Raw genomic sequence first — 27,258 nt, forward strand, 5'->3', positions numbered from 1 at the left:
AAAGGAAACAAAAAAAATCTTTTTTTTTTTTTTTTTTTTTTTTTTTGCTCCTCTGATGTGTCTGTTGCTCTATTTTGCGATCTTCTATTAACTAGATTTACAATGATAAAAATCCAACACACGCCTCCTGCAATACAACCTTGTTGAGTTTAGGAATTTTTGGTCAGTGATATCTTTGGAGGACCCAGAATAGTGCCTAGAATGTAATAAGCGCTATTTAGTTGAATCAAGTGAATGGCAGACAAGCCAGTATATTATACATAATACAAACCAATCCATAATAAATATGCCTCCCTGATGAACTTTTCAATATCATTATCCTCAAATCCATCAACTTCTGTTTTAGGATAAAGACTGTTAATTTGGCTTTCATGGAGTAGCTTCTTGGGATTCTTTACAGGTTGTAGGCATTTAACTCATTGCCTGTTCATTTTCTTTGGCTATTCTTTTTTTTTTTTTTTAAGAACTTCCTATCATCTACAAATCTCATATTCCACCAGTCTGGTTTATTCTATTTCCTGCTGGGGATTGAACCCAAGGCCTTGTGCATGGGGAGCACACTGTGCCCTGAGCCAGGCTGCCAGCCCCTGCTGGTCTTTAGCGTGGTAGATGGGCACTGAGGCTGGTCCTTGGTTATGAAGCTGAGCTTCTTCCAGATGGATCAGGTCTGCGTGAGAGTCGGACTCAGGGGATGTGGGAGGAGCCTGGGGGTGGGAGGACCTGCAGTGGTGGAGGGGTTCTGCAGGAGGGAATAGAGAGCCAGCACCCAGAGGCAGAGGGGCCTCTAGCGAGGTACCTGGACAGCGTCACTTCAGTTCCATGGATCTTCCTGTCTTGGTGAAGGACAAGTCCAAGTCCCTGTGGACGAGGACTTGCGGCCCTGAGGAAGGCTGTGGACTGCAGGCTGCCTGGGCAGGAGTGCAGAGATGGGAGCAGGCGTTTCCCTGACAGCGCTCTCCATCACCAGCCCAAGACGGGTGGGCGGGGACCTGAAGGAGGAGGCCAGATGCCCCAGTGGCCTAGCAGGTGGCTCATCATATTACAGTCCCCCCCGCCCCCAGCTTTTGTTTCTTTGTTTTGAGGTGCAGAGGATCAAACCCAGGAGTGCTAGGCAAGCCCTCCACCTGAGCCACTGTCCCGGACCCCTGTTAGTGTCTTAGCAGAAGCTGCTAGACTGAGCCCTCCTATGTCCTTCTCAGGTCGCTTGAAGGTGAACGTGAACAGTGAAAGGTTTAGAGAAAACTCTTCTTGCTTGTTCCCTATCTTCTAATGATCCCTTCTGGGCCCATGTTGGCTCTCTTAACCAATTCCTTTATTTTCATGTGACAATTTTTAAAGATTCTCTTTGAATTTTGCTTCTCCTTCCTCTTCAAAATTTCCAGCCTTTCTCAGCGGTAATCTCCAATTTTACTTCCCCATGCCTCCCATTTTAATGACTTGAGCATTTTATTAAGGTCTACTCAGTAAAATTTATGAGCACAAAATGAAAAATTCATACAAACAATTGGAAATTCTAGAGACAAAATTCCAGAGCCAAAATAAATCTGTGATCTTTATAAGTTAATTGTCTCAGTTATGTTATTATGATGACAGAATGTTGATTAATGCAGCGTAACTATAAGAAGTTAAGAATGTCAGCCAAATTTGCCGGGTTCATCACAATTTGAAATCATTTTATAAAGTATAAATTTCAAAAAAAATTAAGATCATCGCTTTCACAACATATAGAATCAATACACACTAAAGATTTATTAATTTATGAGGGGATTAGTAAAATAATAAATTCAATTCAAAGAACATTTTGAAGCACTAAATATTCATAAGTATTTAAAAAAGTATATTAGACTTAATATTGGTATATTAGCTAGGTTTAGAACTGGTTAATTTTCTACAGAAACTTTGGAAATATCTCTTTTTTTAATCTTACAAAAATTATTTGCATCTCTAAAAGATAATATCTATAGGTTAGCATCTAACTTCATAAGGTTTGCGCTATTAATTAATAGTAAACAGTAATTGAAAACAAATATATATTCTATCATATAATTAATTATTAAGTAAATCTGTCAAACAATATCTTAGTCCATTTTCTGTTACTATAATGAAATATCTGATATAGGGTAGTGTATAAAGAAAAGAGGCTTATTTGGCTCATAGTTTGGAGGTTTAAGAGCCTGGTGCCTGCTGCTCCTGGGCTCTGCGAAGACCTTCTGACTACATCACAGCATCGCGGGTGGCATCATAAGGGTGGGATCAAGAGTGGAAGAGATCTCATAGTGAAACAGGAAGCCAGAGACCAGAGAGCATCCAGGCTTCGTCTTTTTGTAGTAACCTGTAGTCATAGAAACAGACTCATCCCAAGGGACGAGCATTAGTCCTTCCTGGGGGTAGTGCCCTTCTGCTAGGCCTCCCTTACCTCTTGAGGGTCCTACCACTTCAACACTACCACATGGAGGACCAGATTTCCAGCACATGGCCCTCTGGGATGCACATTCAAACCAGAGTAGCATACCAGGATCACACCAAAAGGACACACTGCCCATCTTTTTTGCCTTCCTTCTAACTTTTAAGTATTTTTGTAACTTTTTTTTCAATAAATACAATCTTCCCTCATTTCCATGGAGGATTGGTTCCAGGGTCCTACAAGGATATCCAAATTAACAGATGCTGAAGAAGAAAGTGGTGTAGTATTTGCATGTAACCCATTCACATTGCCTTTTATACTTTAGGTCATCTCTAGATTGCTTATATTACCTAATACAATATAAATGCTACATAATAGTTGCTATACTGTATAGTTAAGAGAATGATAACAAAAAAAGTGTATGTGTCCGGCACCGACACAATTTAAGATATTTTCACTATGCTGTTGGTTGAGTCCACAGGTATGCAACCCACAGATACAGAGAGCCAACTGTACTTATTGAGCTCCTATTGTCTCATAAACTCTTCTAGATCTTGGAAACATAGTAGTGAACAAAACATAGTGAATTCTTAGAATTTGTGGAAACTTAACTTCTCAAAAGGAGAGACATTGAACAAAACAAGAAAATAGGTGGTAGGGCAGGTGGGAGAGAGTAGCTAGGGATGTTTGAAATTTTAAGTATGGTAGTAAAATAAGGAAGGCTTCACTGGAAGGTGAAGACCTAAAGAAAGAGGCAGAGAAGAACCTAAAACGTCTATGGAGTATATCCCAGGTAAAGATAGTAGCATGTGCAAAGGCCCAGGAAACCGGCAAGAAGCCAGTATGTGGGGCTTTCTGTTATGGAAATCTTTAAACAGATGTAGACTAAAGACAACCCACACCCATTCACCTGTCACTTGACTCCAACAATTATCAATGTTCTGCTGTTTTTATCTCACCTGTCTCCTGGCTTTTTGTCCCCTAAAGTACTTAAAGCAAATTTCAGATATTATAGCACCTTATCTGTCAATCCTTCAATTTATATCTCTATGAAAAATCAAACAAATGCTAAAGATATAACCATCATACAATTATCTTACCAACAAAATTAAAAATAATTCCTTAATGTCACTCAATATCTACCCTGTGTTCAATTTTCCATGATCTTCTTTATAATGTAGTTTGATAATTGATTTATTTGAACTGAGTCACATGTTGCCTGATGCTGACATGCATCTAACTTTCCTTTATTTTGCATCCATTTTTACTCAATTTAAAAGGCTTATTTATTGAAAAGACCAGGAAATGCATCTCATAGAATTTCCTGCCTTCTGAATTTGGCCAGTTGCATCTTCGTGATGCTACTCAGCAGATTCCTCTGGTCGATTTTTACCTGGACAGTGAGAGGTGGATTCGAGTAGGATCAGACTGGGTGTGAACTGGATACTTCCTAGAGAGAGCTGCCCTCCCTTCAGATCTTACCAGGAGGCCGTGATGAGGTTCATTTTGGGAAATGGACCAGGTTGGGTGCTTTGTGCCCGACCCATCCATTATAAATTTCCACAACAGCTTCCCATTAATTAGTTTAGCAGCAGTGGAGGACTGTGCCACGATCCATTATTTTTGTAGGGATTACCACTGGGATATTTTCTAACTGGAATCTTCTTTCTGCACTTACATACTCCAATTCTTCTAAACAAAGAGTTTTCTCTCATTCAGTGTTTGGTTCCCCTGAGAGACAGTCCATAAGAAAGACAGGATAGATGCTGGATTCTTTTCCTTTATTGATTACAGAGTATTATACTTTATTGATTATTTACAGACTATTGATATGTATCGATTACAAGGTATTACAGAATTACAGAATATTACAATTATTGCCAGGGTTCTCCAGAGCAACAGAAGCAACAGACTATGTATATAGACAGACAAGAGGGATTTATTAGGGGGTGGCTCATGTGACTGTGGTGACTGAGAAGTTCCACAGCTGGAGACCCTGGGATGCTAGGTGCCTGGCTCAGTCCCAGCCTGCAGGCCTCAGAACAACAGGAGCCAGTAACTCTTAGTTGGAGGCCAAAAGTCTGAGAACCACAGGGCTGCTGCTGCCGAAAGGCCTGGAGTCGAAAGGCTGGGAGCCCAGAGGTCTGAGGTCCAAGGTGGGAGTGTGCCCCAGCTCTCAGGGTGAGAGACCAGCTCATCCGCACCTGTTCTCCCAGCCTCTGGCCGAGTAGATGGTGCCTGCCACTTAGAGAGTGGGTCTCTCCACTCGTTCACTCGGTCTCACAGGCTGGCCTCCTCTGGAATCCCTTAATCTATTCAGTCATTAGTTGACACCTAAAGTTCAGTATCACAACAGACTCAAGAGTTGAGGCTCCATCAACTTCTAGAGATGATCAACAGATTTCTCTTTTGAGTATCATTATAAACACACGGACTTTTATATATTTGAAGTGTGTCAATTCATTGCTGTCACTCTTTTTTTTTATTCTTTAAACTTTTCCGTCTTTGGCCAGTAGGGTTCCTTCATGTTATTCTAGGACATTTTTAATGACCCTACTTGTTTTTGAGTTTCTTTCCTTTTATTTTTGTTTTCTTATGCTTTTCTTTTAATGAAAAAATTTTTGACAAAAAATTTTTGACAAATTTTTTTTTTTTTGTCAAAAATAAATTGTCAAAATAATTGCCCCAGGTTCATCTGGTAAATATTCTTCCCTAAAACTGGAATTGCCCATTTTTTTAAAGAATCCTAATCATTTTTATTGGAAACAAAATTTATGGACTATGTTAGAGTATTCCTTGCTTCTGGGTTGACAAAACTTTCTGGTCTATTTAGAGGATATCCATAGAAAACATTCTTTTTTAGAAGTGACAATTAAGTTATGAGTTCATATATACAACTTCAATGCAAAGCAAAGAGAGGATTTTATTTAACATACTGTTTGTATTTCTTTTCTCTTACGCTGGAAATCTTGGTTCCAGATGACAGTAAAATAGTTACATGTTTGCTTTCCTTGTATGGGTTGTATATAATTGTTATATATTTGTATGTATGTATAACTATTATTACCAACAAAAAGTGATGTAAGCTTTCTTTTTAGTTCTTCTGCCCCTTAAAGTACAAGATACGTGACACTAGTGATATGTAGTTAAGTGACTATGTACTGGTGTCTGGCACCTTAACTAAAGGCTCATTCTGGATGGAGCCCACAAACCATTTAGAAGGTCTTATCATAATTTGGATGAGAGGTGATTGTGACTTGGGCAGGGATGGCTGATGGAGAGCAGTGGATGAAGTCTGCATATATTTTGATAGTAGATCCCATATGATTTGCATATGGGATGTGAGAGAAAAAAGAAGAAAAAACAAAGACTCCAGGTGTTTTGAGCTGAGCTAGGAAAATCAATTACCATCTCAAAAAAGGGAAATACTAGGGTGAAGCGAGTTGAGACAGGAATCAGAGGTTTGGTTTTGTGCATGTTGGTGTTGCGTTATCCATTGCCATCCAGGTGAAGATGTTGAACCGGAGTTGGACTGTGTGCATCTGGGATCTGGGAGAGGTCGGGGCTGAAGATCTACATTTGAAAGTCCATGCTGTGTAGAGAAGAAAACATTTTGGAAGGAGGAAGAGTGATCCGCTCATTCAGGTGATTCTCAGGGGTCAAACATGATGAAGACTGGAAGTGGACCAATGGATTGATTATTGACAAGATCAGTTAAAAGCAGTGGTCGACATGAAAACCTGTCTGGAATGAATTCCAAAAAAATAGATGGGAAGAGAGAGAAATTGGAGACTGTGCACAGAGATGCTTGCAAAGGATTTTGCTGGAAAGAATGGAAATAAGGTAGTGGTTGGTTGGATAAGCAGGGGTTCAAGATGAAAGAAATTGTGGCCTGTTTGAAAGGTATCTGCTTTTAAGTAGACTGAGAAGTCATCTAAGCCAAGAAGGCTTCTAGATTTCTATAATTTTCTACAGTCTTTTGCAATTGGCTTGCCAATATCAAATTCAGTAGCATTTTGAAGTGACTCATGGTCATTTTAACCAAGCCCCTAATTCTCATAGGAAGAATTTTTTTCTTTGCCACTTATAAATTCATGTACAATTTAAGGAAATTATGTAATTGAAACAAAAATGCCAAGCATAAACATATTTTTGAAAAGTCTGACAACCAAGTGGCTGACAGCTGCTAGGTATAGTAGAGAGTGGCTTGGACGATGTTGCAGGCTGCTTTATAGAGAGCCCACAGTGCTGAGTAGTACCGTGAGTCTGTTAAATAAGGGTCAGCGAAGATTATTTTTTTCAATAATTGAATTTATAATTAGCCAGGCTTTATTGCCCTTAAAAGAACCTCTTAGCAATGGATCAGATCAGAAAACCACAAAGACATGAGTTTTCTTAAATGAGGAATGGTGGTAAGAATAGATATGAGGTGCTGAAGGAGAAAAACAGGAAACGGAGTGACAGAGAAACCAAGAATCAGCTTCCTGTGTGTGTTTGTGTGTTTCAAAGACCAAGGGGTGAAAAGGGGAGAGATGGTTATGTTCACGGATGTCTGTAGTTGATCTGCATAGGGATTAGAAGATCATTTTAAATTTTTTTTAGCAAAATATCACAAATAGATATACACTCTGGTGGAGAGGATGGTGAAAATCTTATTCTTAAGACAAACAAAAAAATGGAGGCATAACTGGAACAGGAGATTAACATTGTTGTTCCCTTCAGTGACTGATGTTTTCCTGATGATAAAAGTGAAATATACCCACTGTAAGACATTTGGGGAAAATGAAAAAATAGAGAAGAATATAAAGTCACTTAACTCCCAAAGTAGAATTATAGTGAAGAATACCATACTTTAAAAATACATATGTAAAGCTTAAGGAGATCCACAAAATACTTATTGCTTAAATACTATTCAGCATGCCTAGTTTTCTAGACAATTTGAATTTCTTTTATGCTGTGGTAGTTTTAAAAAACAGCTGAGCTCCACTTTCTACTTTCTACTTCCTGTTAGGATGTGCCAAACAGGTGCATCCATGCTACAGAAGGTTATTCTACATAGTTGATCTTTGGATGTTTTAAAAGGACATTAGAAACTCCTCCAAGGTATGTTTTTGCTGGACCATGGTCCAAGTTTTCCTTGATATTCCTTTTATTATAACTACCTTTGGCATCAGTTAAATCTTATGGTATTCATAGTAAAGTTGCTTCCTAATTATCTTGTTTCCTAGGCATAAGAGTTTACTTATGGATTTATTTGTAGCAGTCATTAAATCTCCTTGGTAATTCTTCAAGGGCAAAGAAAGATTGAAATCAGCATTGAAACTGGGAGAGATTGAGATCCACAAAGGAATGATTGAGATTTAGATCAAGGACAACTGATGACATTTTGGAGACCTGCTTTAATGATTTTGTATACATTACTTTTTAAAAGTACTCTGGAATCCCAGGATGTGAACATATCAATTACAGAGAACTGTACACTTTCCATTTACCAAGTCTAGTTTTCTTCATTCTTCACCCCTAAGGGACCTCCTTTTCCTCCTTCTGTATTTTCATATCTTTCTTTCATATTGCTCAGTCAATGTCTCTTCTCAAATTTTTAGTGTGAAAAATGTTAAGTTAGGAGCAACTTAAACACACTGAAATGTCCATGGAGAAATATTACAAATACCTATTTACCCACCGTGCAAAGTTCATAGACAGTGAAATTTTGCTGTATTTGCTTTACTTTTTTCCCCTAGTTTTTAAAGAAATAACATCACAGTTAAAATATCCCTTCCTTCACATTAGATTGGGTAGAGAGAAGTGATGGGAGGGAAGGGGAGGGGAAGGGGGGAATGGAAGGACAGCAGAATAAAATAGACATTATTATTGTTGTGGGTATATATGTGACTGTATGACCAATGTAATTCTGCAACCTGTACACTCAAAAAAATGAGAAATTATATCCCATCTGATTCAAATGTATGATATGTCAAGATCACTGTATTGTCATGTGTAACTAATTAAAACAAATTTAAAAAATGGAAAATAAAATAAAATAAAATATCCCTTCCTCCAGTTTCTTTTTCTCTTTCCTTGGAGGCAAATACTGCTACTTGTTTCTTGGACATCAAGGAGGAAATTAAAAAATTCTTAGAGATAAATGAAAACTCAGACACAACATATCGGAATCTATGGGACACATTGAAAGCAGNTGACATGATTCTATACCTACCAGACCCAAAAGGGTCTACAAAGAAACTATTAGAGCTAATAAATGAATTCAGCAAAGTGGCAGGCTATAAAATCAACACGCATAAATCAAAGGCATTCCTGTATATCAGCGACAAATCCTCTGAAATGGAAATGAGGACAACCACTCCACTCACAATATCCTCAAAAAAAATAAAATACTTGGGAATCAACCTAACAAAAGAGGTGAAAGACTTATACAATGAAAACTACAGAACCCTAAAGAGAGAAATAGAAGAAGATCTTAGAAGATGGAAAAATATACTCTGTTCATGGATAGGCAGAACTAACATCATCAAAATGGCGATATTACCAAAAGTTCTCTATAGGTTTAATGCAATCCCAATCAAAATCCCAACGGCATTTCTTGTAGAAATAGAGAAAGCAATCATGAAATTCATATGGAAAAATAAAAGGCCTTTTACTTTCTTTAAAGGAGATTTTTAGAAGAAGGATTTCCTTTATTAACCTAGATAAGATTCAATCTATTTTTAAAAATATATTGCTTATGCTTTAAGTTTTTAATCTATTTCTAGTTAATGTCTTGTTTATTGGATAAAGTAAGGGTTAATTTCCTCTTTACTTGGCCACATAAGAAAATTTATCATTATTGAAAAGATTCTTTTTTCCCCCGTTGAATTGCTTTGACACCTTTGCTGAGTATCACATGCAAGTATAGATTGCTTTCTGAACTCTTTTCAATTCTCTAGATTGACATCTATTCCTTCACCATTGTCTAGATCACTCAATCTGTCTGTTAAGCCTTGGCGTCAAATAGCCAAATAGCTCTCAGTCTGTCTTTCTTTCTTTCATTGCTTTGGCTAGGTTATGTGTATTTTCACTAAATGTAGAATGAGTGTGTCCATAGTTTTAGCAGAATATGTAGAAATTTTGACTTGGAATCTGTTAAATCTATAGATAGCTTTATATTCTAGTTACCATCTTAATTTTGAGTCTTCCAAATCGTGAATATGGTATGCCTCTCTGTGTCTTTGAGATGTTTTTACGTTTCTCTCAGAAATGTTTTGATTTCAAAGTCATGCATACACTTGTTAAATTTATGGCTCAGTATTTTCTACTTGTACATTTTTATAATTTTAAGTAGAGATATGGGTAGTACATGCACACCCATATGTATGTGTTTGTGTGTATTTAGGAGTTTATGTATATATATATAGACAACTTAATATAACTAGGTTTTCTAATTGTTTGTTGCTGGTGTATAGGAATGCTATAAGTTTTGAATTTGGATAATGTATCCAAAAGTTCTAAACAGAAATAAACTTAATGTATTTGAGATGGTTTGGGCACATAGTGGGTTAAGGACATAGCAGTACAATTTGAGGTCAGGGGTAGCCAAGGACCAGTGCTCATCAAGGTAGAGGTATTTAAATTTCTTTTCATAAAACACATTTCATAAATGACACAATCTTACCCTAGGGTGGATGCAATGTTATGCATCCCCATGGCAACCACTCAGTTCACCTTATTGAAATCTCTTATTTAATGTCTATACCCCCTGTGCACTAATAAAGGCCTTGGAAGGTGGGGGCTATGTGTGTCTTGCTAATCTCTGTGCCTTTAAAGACCATAATCCTTTTCCTGAAACACAATAAGCACTTATTGACTAAAATAATGCAAACATAAAAACAAATCAAGTTATATTTTATTGTATCTTGTAAATTCATATTTGTAACATTTGGAAATTTTAATGACAAAAATGATAAATGAGTTTTAAGTGAATATCAGAATTTGAAGTTAGGAGTTATAGAATGATCCAAAAAAAAGGAATTTCTCTTAAGAATTTGTTTGGCTTTAGAGATTTGGGAAATTTTTCATTCAAGGAGATGATCAGCAAGGAACTGTCCTGCTTAATATCCTAAGAAATGGCATTCTAGGTCTTGAAATGGGGATGGTAAGTGAGAACATGGAAAGATAATGCAAGGCTATCACTGTCTTGATGATGCATTTGTAATATGCTCAAATACAGGCAGTGTTTCCCAAGATCTTCCCCCAAATAATTTCTCAAAATGCATGATTTGACATAAATGGAAGAACACGAGGAACCAATAATGGAAAGGCGACCCCCCACACACCCCTGCCTGCAGTCACCAGCCATTACATTTGGAAATTGAAACAGCTCTTGGTGTAAAGGTCCTTACTAATCATTCAAATGGTCCATTCTCAAGCCTCATCTTCCTGATCCGTGAGGAGCATCCAGCACCGTCATCACTTCCTCCTACTTAGTATACTTTCTTCTCTTAGCTTTCAGAAAAACCCATTCTTCTGCTTTTTGTCCAAATTCCTGGTTGCTTGCTTTTAGTCTGAACATCTTAATGTTGGTGATCCTCAAATCTCCATTCTTGATCATATTCTCTGTCTTTTGAACACTGATCTCATATGGTCTCACGGCTTTTTCTTCCTTCTGGGCTTCACACTCATGTGCTTATCTGTGTATTCCAAGCTGCACTTGGGTGTCTAGTAGACATTTGAAGCTCAGCATGTCCAAAACTGAACACCTGGTCAGTGCTCCCTCCACCCAAATCCTTCTCCATTTTAACTGATGGCAACTCCATCCTTCCGGTGTTTCAGGCCTCAAACCTTGAAATTATCATTGATCCCATATCATTTTGTCTAATACCCTGTACCCAATTCATTAAGAAATCCACCGTGAACCCAGAATGTGTCACTTGTCACTTGCCAGACTACTGGGCTAGCTACACTTACCTTCTCCCCTTTTCAACAAACCAGGCCGAGAAATTCTTTGTAATTTAAGCAACATCATGTCCTTCTGTGCTCAAAATCCTCTGTGGCTCCTCACTTCACCTCAAGTAGAAGTCTAACTCTTTACAATGACTGACAAAGCCCTGCTCCTTGCTAACTCGGCTCCAGCCACACCATCTTCTGGATGTTTCTTGAACAGATTAGGCCTTACGGCCTTCGGGATGCTTGTCCTGCCAGACTGTTGTCTTCCCTTGGGCGTTTGTGTGGTTAAGCCCCTCACTTCCTTCAGTTCTTCTCAGTTTTGTCCCCACCTTACTTAAGGCTGCACACCGCCATCTCCTCCCACACCATTCCCGACTCTTACCCTCCTCGTTTCCCCCCTTTTCACATAAAACTTTTATAACATTCTAGAGTATTGTTATGGTTTGGATATGAGGTGTCCCCCACCAGCTCCTGTGCTAGGCAAGACTCTTCAGAGGTGACGTGATTCGATTATGAGAGCTGTAACCTAGTGAGGTGGGCAGGTGGGGCATGGCCGTAGGAGGCGGGTCACTTGGGGGTATGCCCTCCAAGGGTGCATCTGCCCTGTGGTACCTTCTCCCTCTCTCTGCTTCCTGGCTGCCATGAGTGGAGCAGTGCTCCTTGGCCATGTCCTTCCACCATGATGTTCTGCCTCACCTTGGGCCCAGGGCAATGGACTCCATTGACCATGGATCAAACCTCTGAAACAGAGAGCCCAAATAAACTTCTCTTCCCCTAAGTTGTTCTTGTCAGGTCTTTTGGTCACAGTGACCCCCCCCCCCAAAAAAAAAAAAAAGTCTGTCAAAACCAAATATTGTATAATTCACTATTCATTATATTTATTGTTTATTGTTAGTCCTGCTCTAGTAGAATGTAAGCTCTCCCAAGGACAGGAACCTTTGTCTCTTTTGTTCTCTGATATATCCTATGTGCTCATAAATGCACCTAGAACATAATGTATGTTCAACAGCTATTTAATTATATCTCCTTCCCTCCTTCCCTCCTTCCCTCCCTTTTTTCTCTTCCTTCCTTCTTTCTTTCTTCCTCCCTCCCTATCTTCCTTCCTTCCTTCCTCCTCACCCTCCTTCCTTCCTTCTGGGGATTGAACTTCCCTTCAACCTGAAGAATTAGCTTGCTGATCTTATAAGACACCATACTTCCCAAGTTCTACCTTTTTCATGACCCTCGTCACTCACTCACTTCTCCCACAAGGTGGCAGGCTTGACCCAAGGAACAGGCTCCAGTGGCCTCATTGGAGAATTCAGTAGCTGAATGAACTGGCTTGCCTGCCTTGCGCAGAGACAGCCCTCCCAGCAGGACTGGACAACTGGAAAATTCCTGTATTGCATGTCACTAGCTGAGATCTAGGTGCTTTTAGGGAAGCAGATTAGAGTGAGAGCTTCGCACGTGAGTGACACAGGAAGGTGATGTGGCTTGATTGATGGGGACTTTGAAATACGGCTGCTGTGTAGGAACGGCACAGTTGAACATCTAGAGTAGGCTGTGTGGACAGTACAAACCGGGTTTAACCACCAAATGTTTCTTCACCCTGGCATAAGACTTTGACTCTTTCTGCCCCACTCACTTTATCCTGGTGCCGGGGAATAGGGGAGCCCTGTTGTGATCTTGAACCTTGCGTATGATGACTCCCCAGTCCTTGGTTTTCATTTATGTTAGAAGCAACTCTGCTTGGAGGGAGGGCCATGATTTTAAATTTCCTGTGGGAGGCAGCATTGTCCAGGGAGAAGAACACAGCTCGGCCAGTAAGGCAGTCTCGCCACCTCAGGCGGGTGGAAGGTACACTGAGCTTCAGTCTTCTGAAACTGAGGGACAAGGGTAGGGCTTTGTCCCTAGGGGTGAGTGGGGCGAGTGGGAACTGTCAATGTAAGTTGGTGCTTAGTGGAGGGTCTGGCATGAGAGGAACACTGTATGGCCGTGTTGGTTCCCTTTCTTCCTCCCGCTCTGGTAACCTGGGGTCAACCTACCTTGGGTGATGTCAGAGGACCAGGAGAGGGTGAGAGGCGAGCTGCAGGGAATGTCTGGTGGCAGACGGGGTGAGTGAGAGGTCTGGGATCTATTGACAGGAGTAGAGTGGGAGGAAAGGGGAGGACATGCCACAGACCTTCTGTCCTGATGTTTGTGTTAGAACTCAGCATATGGTTTGTAGACACCCACAGTGTGAAGAAGTCTCAGGTCCCCATCTGAGGGACAAAGCAGAAAACTGCTATCAGATTAAGATTTCTCCTGCCTTGCAGAAGTTGCTTATAGAGCTTTTGTCAATCATAAACACAATAAGCCATTCCTGTTTTCACAGACGTTTCTGTTTCCATTCACGATCATGTGTTACTGTCCGTGCCCCCAACTCAAGACCACTGGAGACACACTGGAATGGGGCCAGAGGGGCTTGCTGCTCTCTGTAAGGAGGGAGAACACACCCCAGGGACTCCCAGGGCAGGAGAGGGTCTGGGAGGACTTACAGGATTGGGGCTAGTCTGGCTAATCTGGGGAGATTTGGGGAAGGTTCTAGGGGGTTGGCTTAGTTTGCTTTCTACCAGGAAGCAGGGGCACGGGGGTCACTCTGGATATACTGTCTTAATAAATCTTGTCCACCATCCAGGAAGAAGGAAGGCCCAAGCAGCAATAGCCAAGGAAGTAGCAGTGGCTCCATCAGGGATGACAAAAGGGTCTGTGGACCCAGTATTGCGGGCTGGACGTTGTTCTTGTATGTGCCCATGTCACAGCCCACCGTGTCCTGTCGAGTTGGAGACACTGAGGCCCAGCTGTGAGGCCAGGCCAGCTCCGAAGGTCAGGGACCACGCTGCTTCTTCTGCTCTTTCATCTCCAGATCTCCACATGGAACCCGTGTGCCTTAGCCTGGGCCGGAAGGAGGTAGAGCAGCTGGGCCAACAGGGAGGGCTGCCCCATAGGAAAGGGGGAAGGCCATAGACTGGCCCACTCTCCTTGTCGTCTGGACCTCGGGGTGGACGGCTGGCCACAGGGGCTAAACAGAGACTCAGTTCTTGAGTGCCCTTAGTATTCAAGGATGTCCTTGACCGAAGGGTTACTTCCAGGAAATAAATTCAGAATCTGTGAGGCACGGCTCCCTGGAGAATCCTGTAAGCTGTAGAGGTCTCTGTGGAGTGTGAAATGAGGATGCTTCTCACCTAAGTCCTTCTGCTCTGTGACACCTGCAAAGCCCCGTGGTGACCTGACCCAGTGTTCTGGGCTGGATTCTAGCATGTGGCACTTGCAGGAAGGAAGGCAGGCCCAGGGGGCTTCTCAAGGTGGACCATCCTTTCCTTGTTTCACCTGAGCCTCTTCATTACCTGTCACCTTGACCTTGTGTGCAAACTTTGATGCTGGGTACGGTGTGACTTGGCAATCTAGTCTTGCTTAGGGATGCAAGGAAGTCGTCTGAGCCTTAGCCCCCTGCCATGCCCATCACATCGTTAGAACCCAGCATATGCTGTGTAGATACCCACACTACGCCTTTCCTGGTTATGTGGCGTGGTTAACTGGATAAGGGATGAGAAAAGGCACAGCACAGCCAAAAGACAGAGGGGAAAGGCACAGAAATACCAGGAGGGTCTCTCCTTCCCCTTCTCCTTCCATCCATCATACTCCACACACTCTCTATCTTTTCTACTTACTGAGAATTGAACCCAGGGGTGTTCTACCACTGAGCTACAACATCAGCCCTACATATTTATTTATTTATTTATTTAAATTTTGAGTCAAGATTTTACTAAATTGCCCAGACTGGCCTCCAATTTGCAATCCTTCTGCCTCAGCCTCTTAAGTCAAGGCGTGAGTAACCTTGTCTGGTTTAGCATCGTCTAAAATGTTCCCATTTTCTAAGACCTTCCAGGAATCTCAAACATTTGAATCTAATTGCACAAGCAACTTAACAAAATGAAAATTTTGTTATCACCACATTGTTATATATGTTTACCATAGAAAAATTGAAAATATAAGGACGAAAAGAGAAGGTCACAAAACAGTCCTTATACTCTCAGTATCCAGAGATAACTATCCTTCAAACACACTTTGGTTACTGTGGGATTTTTTTTTTCCAGTTTTAAAATTGGTTTTGATCAGACTGGTTCATTAATCTTTAAAAAAATTAAACTCCATTTTTTAGATCATTTGCATAATAGATGAATCTATTTTTGCCACAAGCAAACAACATATAAAGATACGGAGTAAATGTAGATGTTCCCCTTCATTCTCCTTCACTCCAACTCACAGTTGGGGGCACATTTTTTTTCTATTTTCTGTAAGTTTACTTTTTTCACTTAAAAGTAAACTACCATTTCTCAGCTTTCCCAAGCTCTGTGTAAGTACATTGTTATAAAGTTATCAGTGTATATCCTGCTGGGCAGAGTCACCTGACCAAACCATCCTCTTTGCTGGCTGCATTTCGAATCACCGTGGAACCCACCACAAGCTAGAAAATAGCTGAAATCAAACCCACGGTTGTTATAAATGTAGATGGGTCTGTTTCTATACTCTATAGTAGACAATGGCCCACTTCTTTTTATTGTGTTTTCAAGTTTTAATGCCATGGGCAAATTGCCAATGTGCCAATTTTAATTAGTTTTTTTTTTCCCCCTTTTTACTGCTCTCTGTCTTAGCCATGAGTCCCTTGAGGACAGAAGTAATATGTAAGTGTCTTTATAGCCCCTGGCATGAGGCTGACAGTGGGCCCTCAGCAAATGTGAAATGAAAGGATGGGTGCAGAAAACAACCCAAGTGCCCATCGACTGCTGAATGAATCAGCAGAATGTGGTGCTTATACACCAGGGTATATTGCTCAGCCTTAGAAAGGGAGGAAATTCGTCGCATGCTGCGTCATGGATGTACCTTAAATGTCATGCTGAATGAAATCAGGCAATCCCAAACAGGCAAATATTACATGATTCCACTAATATGAATCTGCTTGAGTCGTGAAGTTGATAGGAACAGGAGTTAGAATGGTGGGTGCCAGTGGCTGGGGATAGGAGGCGTGGAGAGTTAGTGTTCAGTGAGTAAACCTAGCGTTTCAGTTTTCTAGGCTGAGAAGAAGTCAGGAGATTGGTTGAAAAACAATGTGAATGTATTTAATGGCAATAAACTTGAAACTTAAGAACAGTCAAGGTAGGGCTGGGGGATGGAGCTCATTTGTAGAGCACCTGCCTAGCATGCAGGAGGCCCTGGGTTCCATCCCAGAACCACAAAAACAAAGAAATAAAAGCCATCCAAGCTTGGTAGTGCACTTCTATAGTCCCAGCAATTGATAAACTGTGTGTTATTTATTTTTTACTACAATTGAAAATATAAAAGAAACGGGGGAGGTATGGAAGTAAAACAGTGTTTCTATTTGCTTAGACTTGGGTAGTTTTCATTTTTTCCTCCTCAAATTACAAAGTCTCAAGCATAGAAATAATGGGCAGCATGTCCCTGTCTTTTTCATTTGCAAGTATACTTAAATGGGAGACCCCTGTTAGAAAAGCTCAGATTTCTTCAAGGTGTCACATGATCAGCAGTCCATGTGCAGGGAGTGTGGACACACTCTTATTGGTGGTGAGAGCAGGGGGCGGGGCATCTGCACCATGGAGTGTGAACATCAGCAGGAAATATATTTTTTTTTTTAACAGAAAACTTTTGAGGATGACCAAGTTTTAGGATCTTATATCTGAGCAGTTCAAAATCATATTACAAATCACCTTTTTCCCTTAGAACCATCTCGGGGGCTTGCCTTAGTCGTTAGGAGCCATGCGTGGGATAGACCACACCTGAGATAGCCTTATGGTTGAAAGTATGGGTTCAGGATGTGGGTGATCCAAGGATCAAATTCTGGCTGGGATACTTGTGGAGTCTTGGGCAAGTTATTTGGTTTTCTGAATTTATAAGTTAAAGGAAGATGATAATGATTGGTCTGTGTAAATAAGAATCCAAAGAATTGCCAAAGAAAGGCATGGCCAGACACCCACCTGAAGAAAGCCCTGGTCAGTGTTAATTGTGTGGCCGTCATGGTCACTGCAGAGATGAGGTGTTGATGACTAAGGCGGAGAGCTGTAGGCAAGTTGGAGTAGAGGGAGTTGTGGGTGGTGGAGGGGAGGAGATGGTGGGAATCAAAGAACACGGGAGAGTGCTGGGGAACCAGGTGGGTATCAACAAAGCCGCCCAACGACTAATGCCTAGCCTTGAAGAGCTGGGTGAAGTTGGGCCCATCACTCTCTCTCTCTCTCTCTCTCTGAACTTCCTGTTTGTCACTTGTGAAATGAAAGGGGTCCATGAGATCCCTTGTCTTCAGTCCTCGTTGACTCTTAGAATCATTTAGGAGAACTTCTTATAAAATCTCAGGGTCCTTTCTCGTCCACTGTCCCATTCTGACCTGGTTGGTCTGACCCAGGAACTTTGTTTTTCCCAAACTCTCCAGCTGATCCTCAAGTGTGGCCAGAGCTGAGGACTTCAGGCACAGACTGAGCCCTTGGGAACAGTGACTGGGCCCACAGTTGCCGGCTCACAGCCTCCTTTTCCCAGGCAGCAGGCATCCTTGGAACTCTCTTGACCAAGTCTTCCAAGTTAGGAACAGAAAGAAAAAATATATATGTACATATGGGACATAAAGAAATGACTCCTGACCCTTCCACCCTGCTTCTTTGGTCAGAAAGATCGGCTGCCATCTCTGTCCACTGCAGTCCTGGTTCCTTTCAATTTCAGTGCATATTTAAGTCTGACTTGTACATCTGAGGTGAAAAATAGTCTCGTAAGACCTGTCTCCAAGCTCTTCATCACCTTTCACATTTGCTCTTATTTGTGAGACACACAGGAGGCGCTGGTCCATTGGAAGGAGAGAGGAAAGAGTCAGTTAATGCTTTTCCAGGGTCACCTTCAACTCCAATGCTCCATAGCTTGGCACCTTCTAAACAAGGAACTGTTAAATTTTTAACCTGGGATTTTTTGAATCCTTCTGATGTAGTTTCCTGAACTGATCTCTTTATACCTAAAAAACACAAAAGCAATTTTAGAGCTGTGTGTGTTTAGGGTGATTAAATAACCTTATACACCTGGAAACATCTGGTACGTGGCAGGTACTCTGTGTGGTCATTTCTCTTTCCTGCCAGATGTTTTGCAGTGGAAAATTCTTATGCCTTATTCTTTGTCTTCCCTAAGTCTTACACATGATGCTGAGGAAAGACATAGAAGAGTTTTATGACAGAGCTGGAATCCAAAACAGGAAGTTCTTGAGATGGCCACTGCATTAATTAATGGAATGAAAGCATAATCCCTTAAGCAAAGTAGCCACCAAAACACCATTTCTCTAAACTGCCCAGGATGATGCCCCATAAATTTTGAATGACATTGAAGTGCAATGTGTTATTACTTTTTTTTCACCTTAGATATATAAAACATATGGAGAAAGACAGGTCAACAGTAGTTTCCTGATATCACTTTCATGAAGCTGAGATGACCTGCCCAGACATTGAAAAGAAAGTTCTGTTGAATTTTGTATTTCATACCAAATACAGTGGTTCTCAAACTAATAGGGCATCCAAATTGCCTGGGGATTTTTTTAGAGTCCCACCCCTACATTGACTGCAATGACCCTATTTCTTTTATTTTTGATTTACACATGGTAATTATACGTATTTATGGGGTGCAGTGTGACATTGCAATGCAAGTATACAAAGTGTAATGACCAGATCACAGTAACTAGCATGTCTGTCACCTCAGAAACTTATTATTTCTTTGTGTTGGGAACCTTCAAAGTCCTCTCTGTAATGATTTTAAAATACACAAATTAACTGTTATCAACTGTGGAGTACTACTGTGTTGTAGAACAGTAGAAGTTTCCTCAGATCTGATTACATGCACCCTGCAACCACCCAATTTCTAAATAAGGTCACATTCCAGGGTACTGGGGGTTAAGACTCCAACTTGCGAGTGGGGGCTGGGCACGGTGGATCCCTCACACCATCCTTATGAGTATGAGGTATGAGGTGTCATCTTGTGGGTTTCATTTCCAGTTGCCTAGTGACTAATGAGGTCGAGCACTTTACATGTGTTTCTTGGTGAAGTTCATATCTCTTGTGAAAAGATGTGTATTGCTAGTTTGTTAATTGGGTTAGCTTTTTATCATTGATGTGTAAGAGTTTTCAATTATTTTGGAAGCTAGTCCCAAATCAAGAATAATATATGTGAAAACATTTTCTCCATTCTGTGAGCTCTGTGTTCACTTGGGTGGTGTCCTTGGATATACAACAGTTTTCAGTTTTCATGAAGTATGACAACAATTTTTTTTTCTCTTGTCACTGTGCTTTGGGTGTCATAGCTAAGCAAACATTGCTTAATCTAAGGTTATAAAGATTTTTATTCTGTGTCTTTTAAAAATAATTTTAGTTATATATTTGTGAAGTTCGTGGGCATTACTTCTTTAAGAACAGTTTCTCTTGCCTCTTTGTCTCCTCTTCTTCTGCAGTTCCCATTATGCTTGTGTCTCTGATCTCAAGTTCACTGATGTCTTCTCCCAGCTCAAATCTGATGTTGGCCCCTCCAGTAAAATGTGCAGTTCAGTGCTAGTTGCTTTCAACTCCAGACTTTTTCTTTATTAAAAAAAAACACACAATAATTCCTATAGAGTTTTAGCTATTCCTTATTTGGGGAGACTTTCTTGTCATTCCTATGGATATTTGATTCTCCAGTTTTTCTTTCTAAGGTTTTGTCTTAATAGCCCCAGTGAGTGACGCTACCTTATGCACTTGCTTTTATATAATTGCAGGGATTGTTTTCGTGAACTCTCGGTAGGTAGTTTTATTCACCCAGACTGAACTCAATCATGTCAAAGAAAGCCAAGTCCTGACATGGGCTTTTCAGCAAGCATTTAGACAGGTCCAATAGTGACAGTTCTCTGGGGGTGGGGACATTTGGGGAGTTCAGTGTTGCTCCACACCCCAGTGGCCGGCGGCTGTTTTTTCATAGGTAGAAGAGCTGTTGGATTTCAAGGCTACATGGAACTGGGGAGAGTGAGATGTCAGTAAGCCAAGTTAACAAGCTGCAAACGCTCACTATTCCAACCAAGGTTCGCCTAAAAAAAAAAAAAAAAGAAAAAGAAAAAGAAAAAACACACTTCTTGGATTATTGCGAACTTTAATTTCCAGAGTTCTGAAAAATTGGTTGGTGATAATTCTTGCTAGTGTTCCTATTGCTTTTATAGAGGAGCAGAATTTTGAAGTTCCTTACTTCTCCACTTCAGAAAGTGAGATCTTCTTTAAATCATACATATATTTTGAATCACAGGAATCATATTTGGTCTTCCACTCAATCCGCAAGCATTATGTTGAACCTAGTGTTAGAGGCACTCACATTCTGGGCAGATTGGCCTGTTTGTAGCTAGCTTTCTTTTGAAGCAGGATGAGTTAGAAGTAAACCATGGGGGAGCAGACTTACTTGTCCACAGGGGAGCAGAGGGTTCCCTAAGGAAAGGGGCCTTTAAGATGAGCTATGATTTAAGAAGTCCTTAAACCAAGGGTGAATGACGGCTTCACATTCATTTATTCCTCATTGCAGGAGAAGCACACGTGGGTCAGGAGGCTGCCCAAATTATGGGAACAGCAGAGTCACATATTCAGGGCTTGCTCACAGCAGGGCATGGGCATGAAGTGTGGCTAAGCTTCAGTAGGCAGATATGGCAAAGGATAGGATTGCAGACGGTGGGCATTGTGCCTGCAAAGAAATGGGGAAGCTCAGGGAGAGTTCAATGTGGAACTGGGACTTTTCTGAAGGCAATAGGCATCCTGGAACATTTTTAAACAGTGTGAAGTGGGGAAAGAGAAAACTAGGTGTCTTTGCATGATCTTCTCAACTTCCTCTAACAATTAGTCCACAGAGCACTAATGACCGACTCTAGCTCTGGCACACAGATCTGAATCTTGGCTCTACCACCTTGCAGACTGTGTGAATGAGGGAAGGTCATTTGGATCTCACTGAGACTCAGTAGGGAGGCTAGTTCTACCTCACAAAGATGTTGCACAGGTCAGGTGAGATGATGTGAACAAAGTACTTGGCACCCAGTAGTTGCTTCCTAAATGATGTGAACAAAGTACTTGGCACCTATTAGTTGCTTCCTAACTATAATTTTTTGTAATTATATATCAAAAAATATTTTACAAATATATATCTATGTTTTATTTTATTTCTCATGACTTACCTCACAGAGATCAAGACTGCCGAAAGATACTGGATGCATTTAAAAGTGCATTTCTTTCCAAGAATCCTTGCAACATCACAAAAGAAGACTACCAACCACTACTTAAGCTGGACACTCAAACTATAGCCTGCAACAAGGTAGGTAACCTGGACAAGGGATTAATTTTTAAAACTGGGGACTGGAGCCAGCAGGAAGAGGTCACAGGACCAAAGGTGGATAAGAATGAGGGAGGGAAGAGGAAATATTCAGGCATTAGAATCTGGGTGTGGTTGGTGGGGTTTGAGTTTGTGGGGCGAGTAGGGATCTGAGATATCCTCAGGGTTTAGGACATCTGGGGAAGGAAGGTAAGAGAGAAATGGGCCACAAAGGGAAGAAAGGAGAATTGGCCTCAAATCGTGCAAAACAAATCTAACACCAAACCAAACACCTAAAGGCAAACATAAATAACCCAAAATTATATAATTACAAAATTTCCCTTGGCCTTTGATAAATAACAGATAAATAAATAGTAGACATGCCAATTTTCATTTGAAGAGTGCTTTTCACTTTATTCTTTTTGCTTACAAAGGGCACAGCTAACCCTTACCTTCTTAGGCCTGAGCAGGTGTCTGCATCCCCATTTCACCTGTGAGAAACCCAAGGCTTGGTGAGTTTAAGTGACCAGTGATTGCCCATGTTGGTCAAGCTGGTTGAAGTGTAAATACACAAGACTTGGACCCAGAGAGGCCTGTGTTGTAATGCACTCACTATATCAGGAAAGATCAGCCGTAGGCACATCTTTTCTAAAGTCAGTGTTTAAGGCAAAAATCCCCTGTGCCAGAAGATGTCTTTGTAAAGCCATTAAGTCCATCCACAAATTACAGCCTGGCATCCCAGGTGAGTGAGCCGAAGTCACTAGGCTCTTCTCCTTGGTGCACCAAGCCAATGTTCTGCACAGAGGAGGTGCTTGGCAAATAACCCACATGCTCAGAAATTCTATCTGCATTACTTCCTTTAATCTCCCCAGCCTCACATGAGCTTGTTACAGTCACCATCGCTACTGTTTGGCAGGAATAGAAAGGAAGGCTTAGTGATGCTTTGCTTGCCCCAGGTCCAATGGCTGATCAGATGATGACCATCTTTAACAAGGAGCCAGACGCCAGGGCCTCTGTGGTAGCCCACTGCCCTCCACTGCTTCCTGCTAGGAATGAATAGGTTTATGGGACAGAATACTGTTCTGAAATTTGACTGCTTTCACTTTTGAGGTAGACTCTTAAAAAGCACCCCCCACTGCTTTTTATTGGGGTTAGGAGAGATTTGAGGGAAAGTGGGAGGACTTGAGCTTTTTAAGAATTAAAGAGCTCTTCTTCCAGAAAACAGCACATAAGCAAAACAATTTTCTTTTGGCCAATAACTTTAGAAATATTGAAATTCCCTAATGTCTGTTCCAGATGTGATCCTATCCCATGTTAATTATAAGATTTTGATCAGTAGCTTCCAGCCTTTTTTAATTACAACTCAAAAAAAAATTCATTTTACACTGTGACCTAGAAAAAACACACACACACACACAAATACACACACAGCCACACTCCCTTTCACACAGAAAGCAACAAGGCACAACAATCCCTGCCCTTGCTATATGTGATTTGTTGATAGCTTCTGTTTTCTTTCATTTCAAAAATGTGGACTTTTTTTTTTTTTAACCTTCTAAATTGACCTCCATATGGGTTGATTCATTCTTTCTTAGACTCTGTTTTGGAGCAAATTAAAAGACCTGGTCCATCAGTACACAGGGGTGCAGCAGGAGCTTTTCACCCTGGAGGACACGCTGCTGGGCTACATGGCTGACCACCTCACATGGTGTGGAGACCCCAGCACTTCTGGTGAGGACTGGAGCCACGTGGCATGGCCCAGGGACATACTGGGTAGAGGAGCCTTATGCTCCGCGAGGGGCCCCGAGGAGCCGGTGTGGAGGGAAGAACCACAGGCAGCTACGTGACACTGTCTCTGCCTTTAAGGACAGCTCCGGCCCATGGGAATGCATCCCAGGAAGAATCTCTGATCCCCTGAGGAGTCAGCGTCAGGTTTTGGGGCTGCTTCTTTGATCTCCTCTGAGTGCTTAAGCAGCCGGCTTCTAAATTCTTGGTGTTCTGCTTTCCATAAGGGCATCCTTCAGCACCAAAGAATTCTAGAGCAGGGTGAGGCCTCAGAGGGACCCATGTACCTGTGCTTCAGAACCCCGTGGTGGCTGCAGTGGTCCCTTCCCTTCTCAGGCTGGTCTGGCTTTGCTGTCATCTCTCAGCTGTGGCTGTTTCCTGCCCAGAAAGCCCCAGAGTGCCTTGCTGTGGAAAGGTGTTCTCTACTCACTCAAGCCTGTTGAATCTGCTTTCATTTCTTTCTTTTTTATTTATGTGGTGGATATTGTTTACTTTATACTTCTTATTTTGTTGTTGTTGTTGTTGTTGCTTTTGACTATTTTATAATGCTTATCTTTCTGCAGCTTCTTCATCCCAGGTTTGCATTATTGTCATTTATAAAAATGAAACCTGCTTACTGGAAAGAATACTTTCGTGTTACAGAACCGGGTAAAAGTCAAAAGCAAAGGTCACCCTGAATCCTTCCCCCACCTCCGATCTCCACATCACTTCTCAAGGGATAAGTATTGTCAACAATTTGGTACATATCCTTCCAGAATTTTCCCTATGCTCGTATAAACACAGATGTTTAAAATGTGCACATATGTTCTGCAATTTACTTTATTAATTTTAGGTATAAGGATATCTACATTCTCTCTTTCTCCTTTTGATGTTTTGCGGTGTTAGGGATGGAACATGGGGCCTCACACATGGTACGCAGGCTCTCTGCCACTGAGCTACACTGCCAGACCCTGCACACCGCCAGATGTAAAAGGCTACGTCATTAACCAATCTTATTGATGGACATTTAGGATTATTTTAGTGCTTGTTGCTATCATAATCACTATCAGAAGAAACCTTTGTATACACATGTGCGCACGCGCGCACACACACACACACACACACACACCCCTGCAAGCTAAAAGTATTACTGAAAGGTTAATTTCTACAAGTGGAATTTTAGTGTTAAAGGGTAAATTGTGATAGAAACTGATAAAATGTCATTTAAAAGGTGACAATAATTTACACTATTATCAAGAGTATATATGAGATTGTTTATTTACCTATACCATCATTAACACCAATTATTAATACTTTAAATTTTTTTTGACTCATTTGATAAAGAAATAGCACTTCAATTTATTTTGAATTTTTTTTTTTGTGATATTGAGCGTGTGTGTGTGCGCACACACACACACACAGGGTAAATGTTTTCATTTTCTCTGTAAAAGGCCGGTTCATACATTCTAACTCTCTAATGGGGTGCTCATTGTTTTCTTATCAGTGAAAGTCCTTTGTAAGTTAATAATAAGAGCTAAGACTGAGCACTTGCAAAGTGCTCATGGTCTTCATGTTGAATGAGTATTAACCCCTCTCAGGCCACGAGGGCCTGTGGTGATCACATTTTACATATGGGAAGTCCAAGGCCAGAGTTAAGTGACTTGCAGCAGGCAGGTGGCAGGGCTGGAGCAAACCCAGGAAGACTGGCTTGAAAACTCCGTGCTCTTAACTGCCACGTTGTTCTGCCTCTTTTTCTGGCCCAAGGTGGAAAATTGATTTCTTAGTTTTCATTTTCTTTTAATATTGATTTTAGTCTGTCCTTGTCCACAGACTGATTTGGTGAGATATTCATCAGGGAGGATGTTAAATTTTGTCAAATAGCTTTTTCTGCACCAATGAGATGATCATACAGATTTCCTCTCCATTCTGTTAACGTGCTGCTTCACACTTATGAATTCGTGGGTGTTGAACCATCCTTGCACCCCAGGGATCCATCCCACTTGATCCTGAGGGCTGACTCTTGTAATGTACCCTTGAGTTCAGGGTGCCAGTATTTTGTTGAGGACTTCTATGTTCATCGAGGATATTGGCTTATAAATTTCTTTTCTTGTAAGACCCTGCCTGGCTTTGGAATAAGGGTACACTGGCCTTGATGAAAGACTTTAGAAGTATTCTTCCACTTTCTTTTTTTTTAAGTTTAGAAGGGTAGGTATTAGTTATGTAAGTATTTGGTGGAATTCAGCAGTGAAGCATCAGATCCTGGCTTTCTTTAATGGAAGACTTTAAACTAATGATTCAATCTCATTACTTAATATTGGTCTGTTCAGAGTTATTTTACTTTGGTTCTTTTTAAAAATTTGTTCTAATTAGTTATACATGACAGTAGAATGCATTTTGACACATCATACATAAATGGAGTATAACTTCTCATTCTTCCGGTTGTACTTGATGTAGAGTTACACCGGTCATGTAGTCATATATGCATATAGTGTAATAATGTCCGAGTCATTCTACTATCTTTCCTATCCCTATACCCCCTCCCCTCCCTTCACTCCCTCCTGCCTGATCCAAAGTAACTCTATCCTTCTCTTGATATTTACAAGCCAATATCCTTGATGAACAAACAAGCAAAAGCCCTCAACAAAATGCTGGCACACTGAACTCAATGATACATTGTGAATTAGCATCCACATATCAGAGAGAACTTTCTGCTTTGGTTCTTTGGGATTGGCTTATTTCACTTAGCATGATGTTCTCCAGCTTCATACATCTACCTGCATATGCCATCATTTCATTCTTCTTTATGGCTGAGTAGTATTCCATTGTGCATATATACCATATTTTCTTTATCCATTCATCTGTTGAAGGGCACCTAGGTTGATTCCATAATTTAGCAATTGTGAGTTGAACTGCTATAAACATTGATGTGGGTGTGTCACCATAGTATGCTGACTTTAAATTCTTTGGGTATAAACCGAGGGGTGAGATAGCTGGGTCAAATGGTTGTTCCATTCCAGGTTTTCTGAGGAATCTCCCTACTGCTTTCCTTAGTGATTACACCAATTTGCAGTCTCACCAGCAATGTATGAGTGTGCCTTTTCCCCCACATCCTCATCAACATTTATTATTGCTTGTATTCTTGATAATTGCATTTCTGACTGGAGTAGTTTTGATTTTCATTTCTCTAATTGCTAGAGATGATGAACATTTTTTCATATATTTGTTGATTGATTGTATTTCTTCTGTGAAGTTTCTGTTCAGTTTCTTAGCCCATTTATTGATTGGGTTATTTGTTTTTTTGGTGTTAAGTTTTTTGAATTCTTTATATATCCTGGAGATTAATGCCCTATCTGAAGTGCATGTGGTAAAGATTTTCACCCATTCTGTAGGCTCTGTCTTCACATTCCTGATTGTGTCCTTTGCTGAAAAGCAGCCGTTTAGTTTGAATCCATCCTATTTATTGGTCCTTGATTTTACTTTTTGCGCTTTAGGGATCTTGTTAAGGAAGTCAGATCTTAGGCCGACATGGGGAAGATTTGGGCCTACTATTTCTTCTATTAGTCGCAGGGTCTCTGTTCTAGTTCCTAAGTCTTTGATCCACTTGAATTGAGTTTTGTACATGGTGAGAGATAGGGGTTTAATTTCATTTTGTTACATATGGATCCCAGTTTTGCCAGCACAATTTGTTGAATAGGCTATCTTTTCTCCAATGAATGTTTTTGGTGCCTTTATCTAGTATGAGATAAAAAAAGCCCTGGACTAGATGGATTCTCAGCCAAGTTCTA

At 40.8% G+C, this 27,258-nt stretch overlaps 1 protein-coding gene across 1 annotated transcript in view; it reads left to right on the forward strand.

The window, feature by feature from the left end:
• Cd38 (CD38 molecule) overlaps positions 1 to 27,258 on the forward strand; it is a 48,158-nt gene that overhangs the window by 6,434 nt on the left and 14,466 nt on the right. The window contains exons 2-3 of the mRNA XM_015481974.2: positions 21,583 to 21,712; positions 23,305 to 23,440. Coding sequence (XP_015337460.1) covers positions 21,583 to 21,712; positions 23,305 to 23,440 — 266 coding nt within the window. The remainder of the gene's footprint in view (positions 1 to 21,582; positions 21,713 to 23,304; positions 23,441 to 27,258) is intronic.

This window comes from Marmota marmota, unplaced genomic scaffold (assembly GCF_001458135.2).
Source record: "Marmota marmota marmota unplaced genomic scaffold, marMar, whole genome shotgun sequence".
Lineage (NCBI taxonomy): Eukaryota > Metazoa > Chordata > Mammalia > Rodentia > Sciuridae > Marmota > Marmota marmota.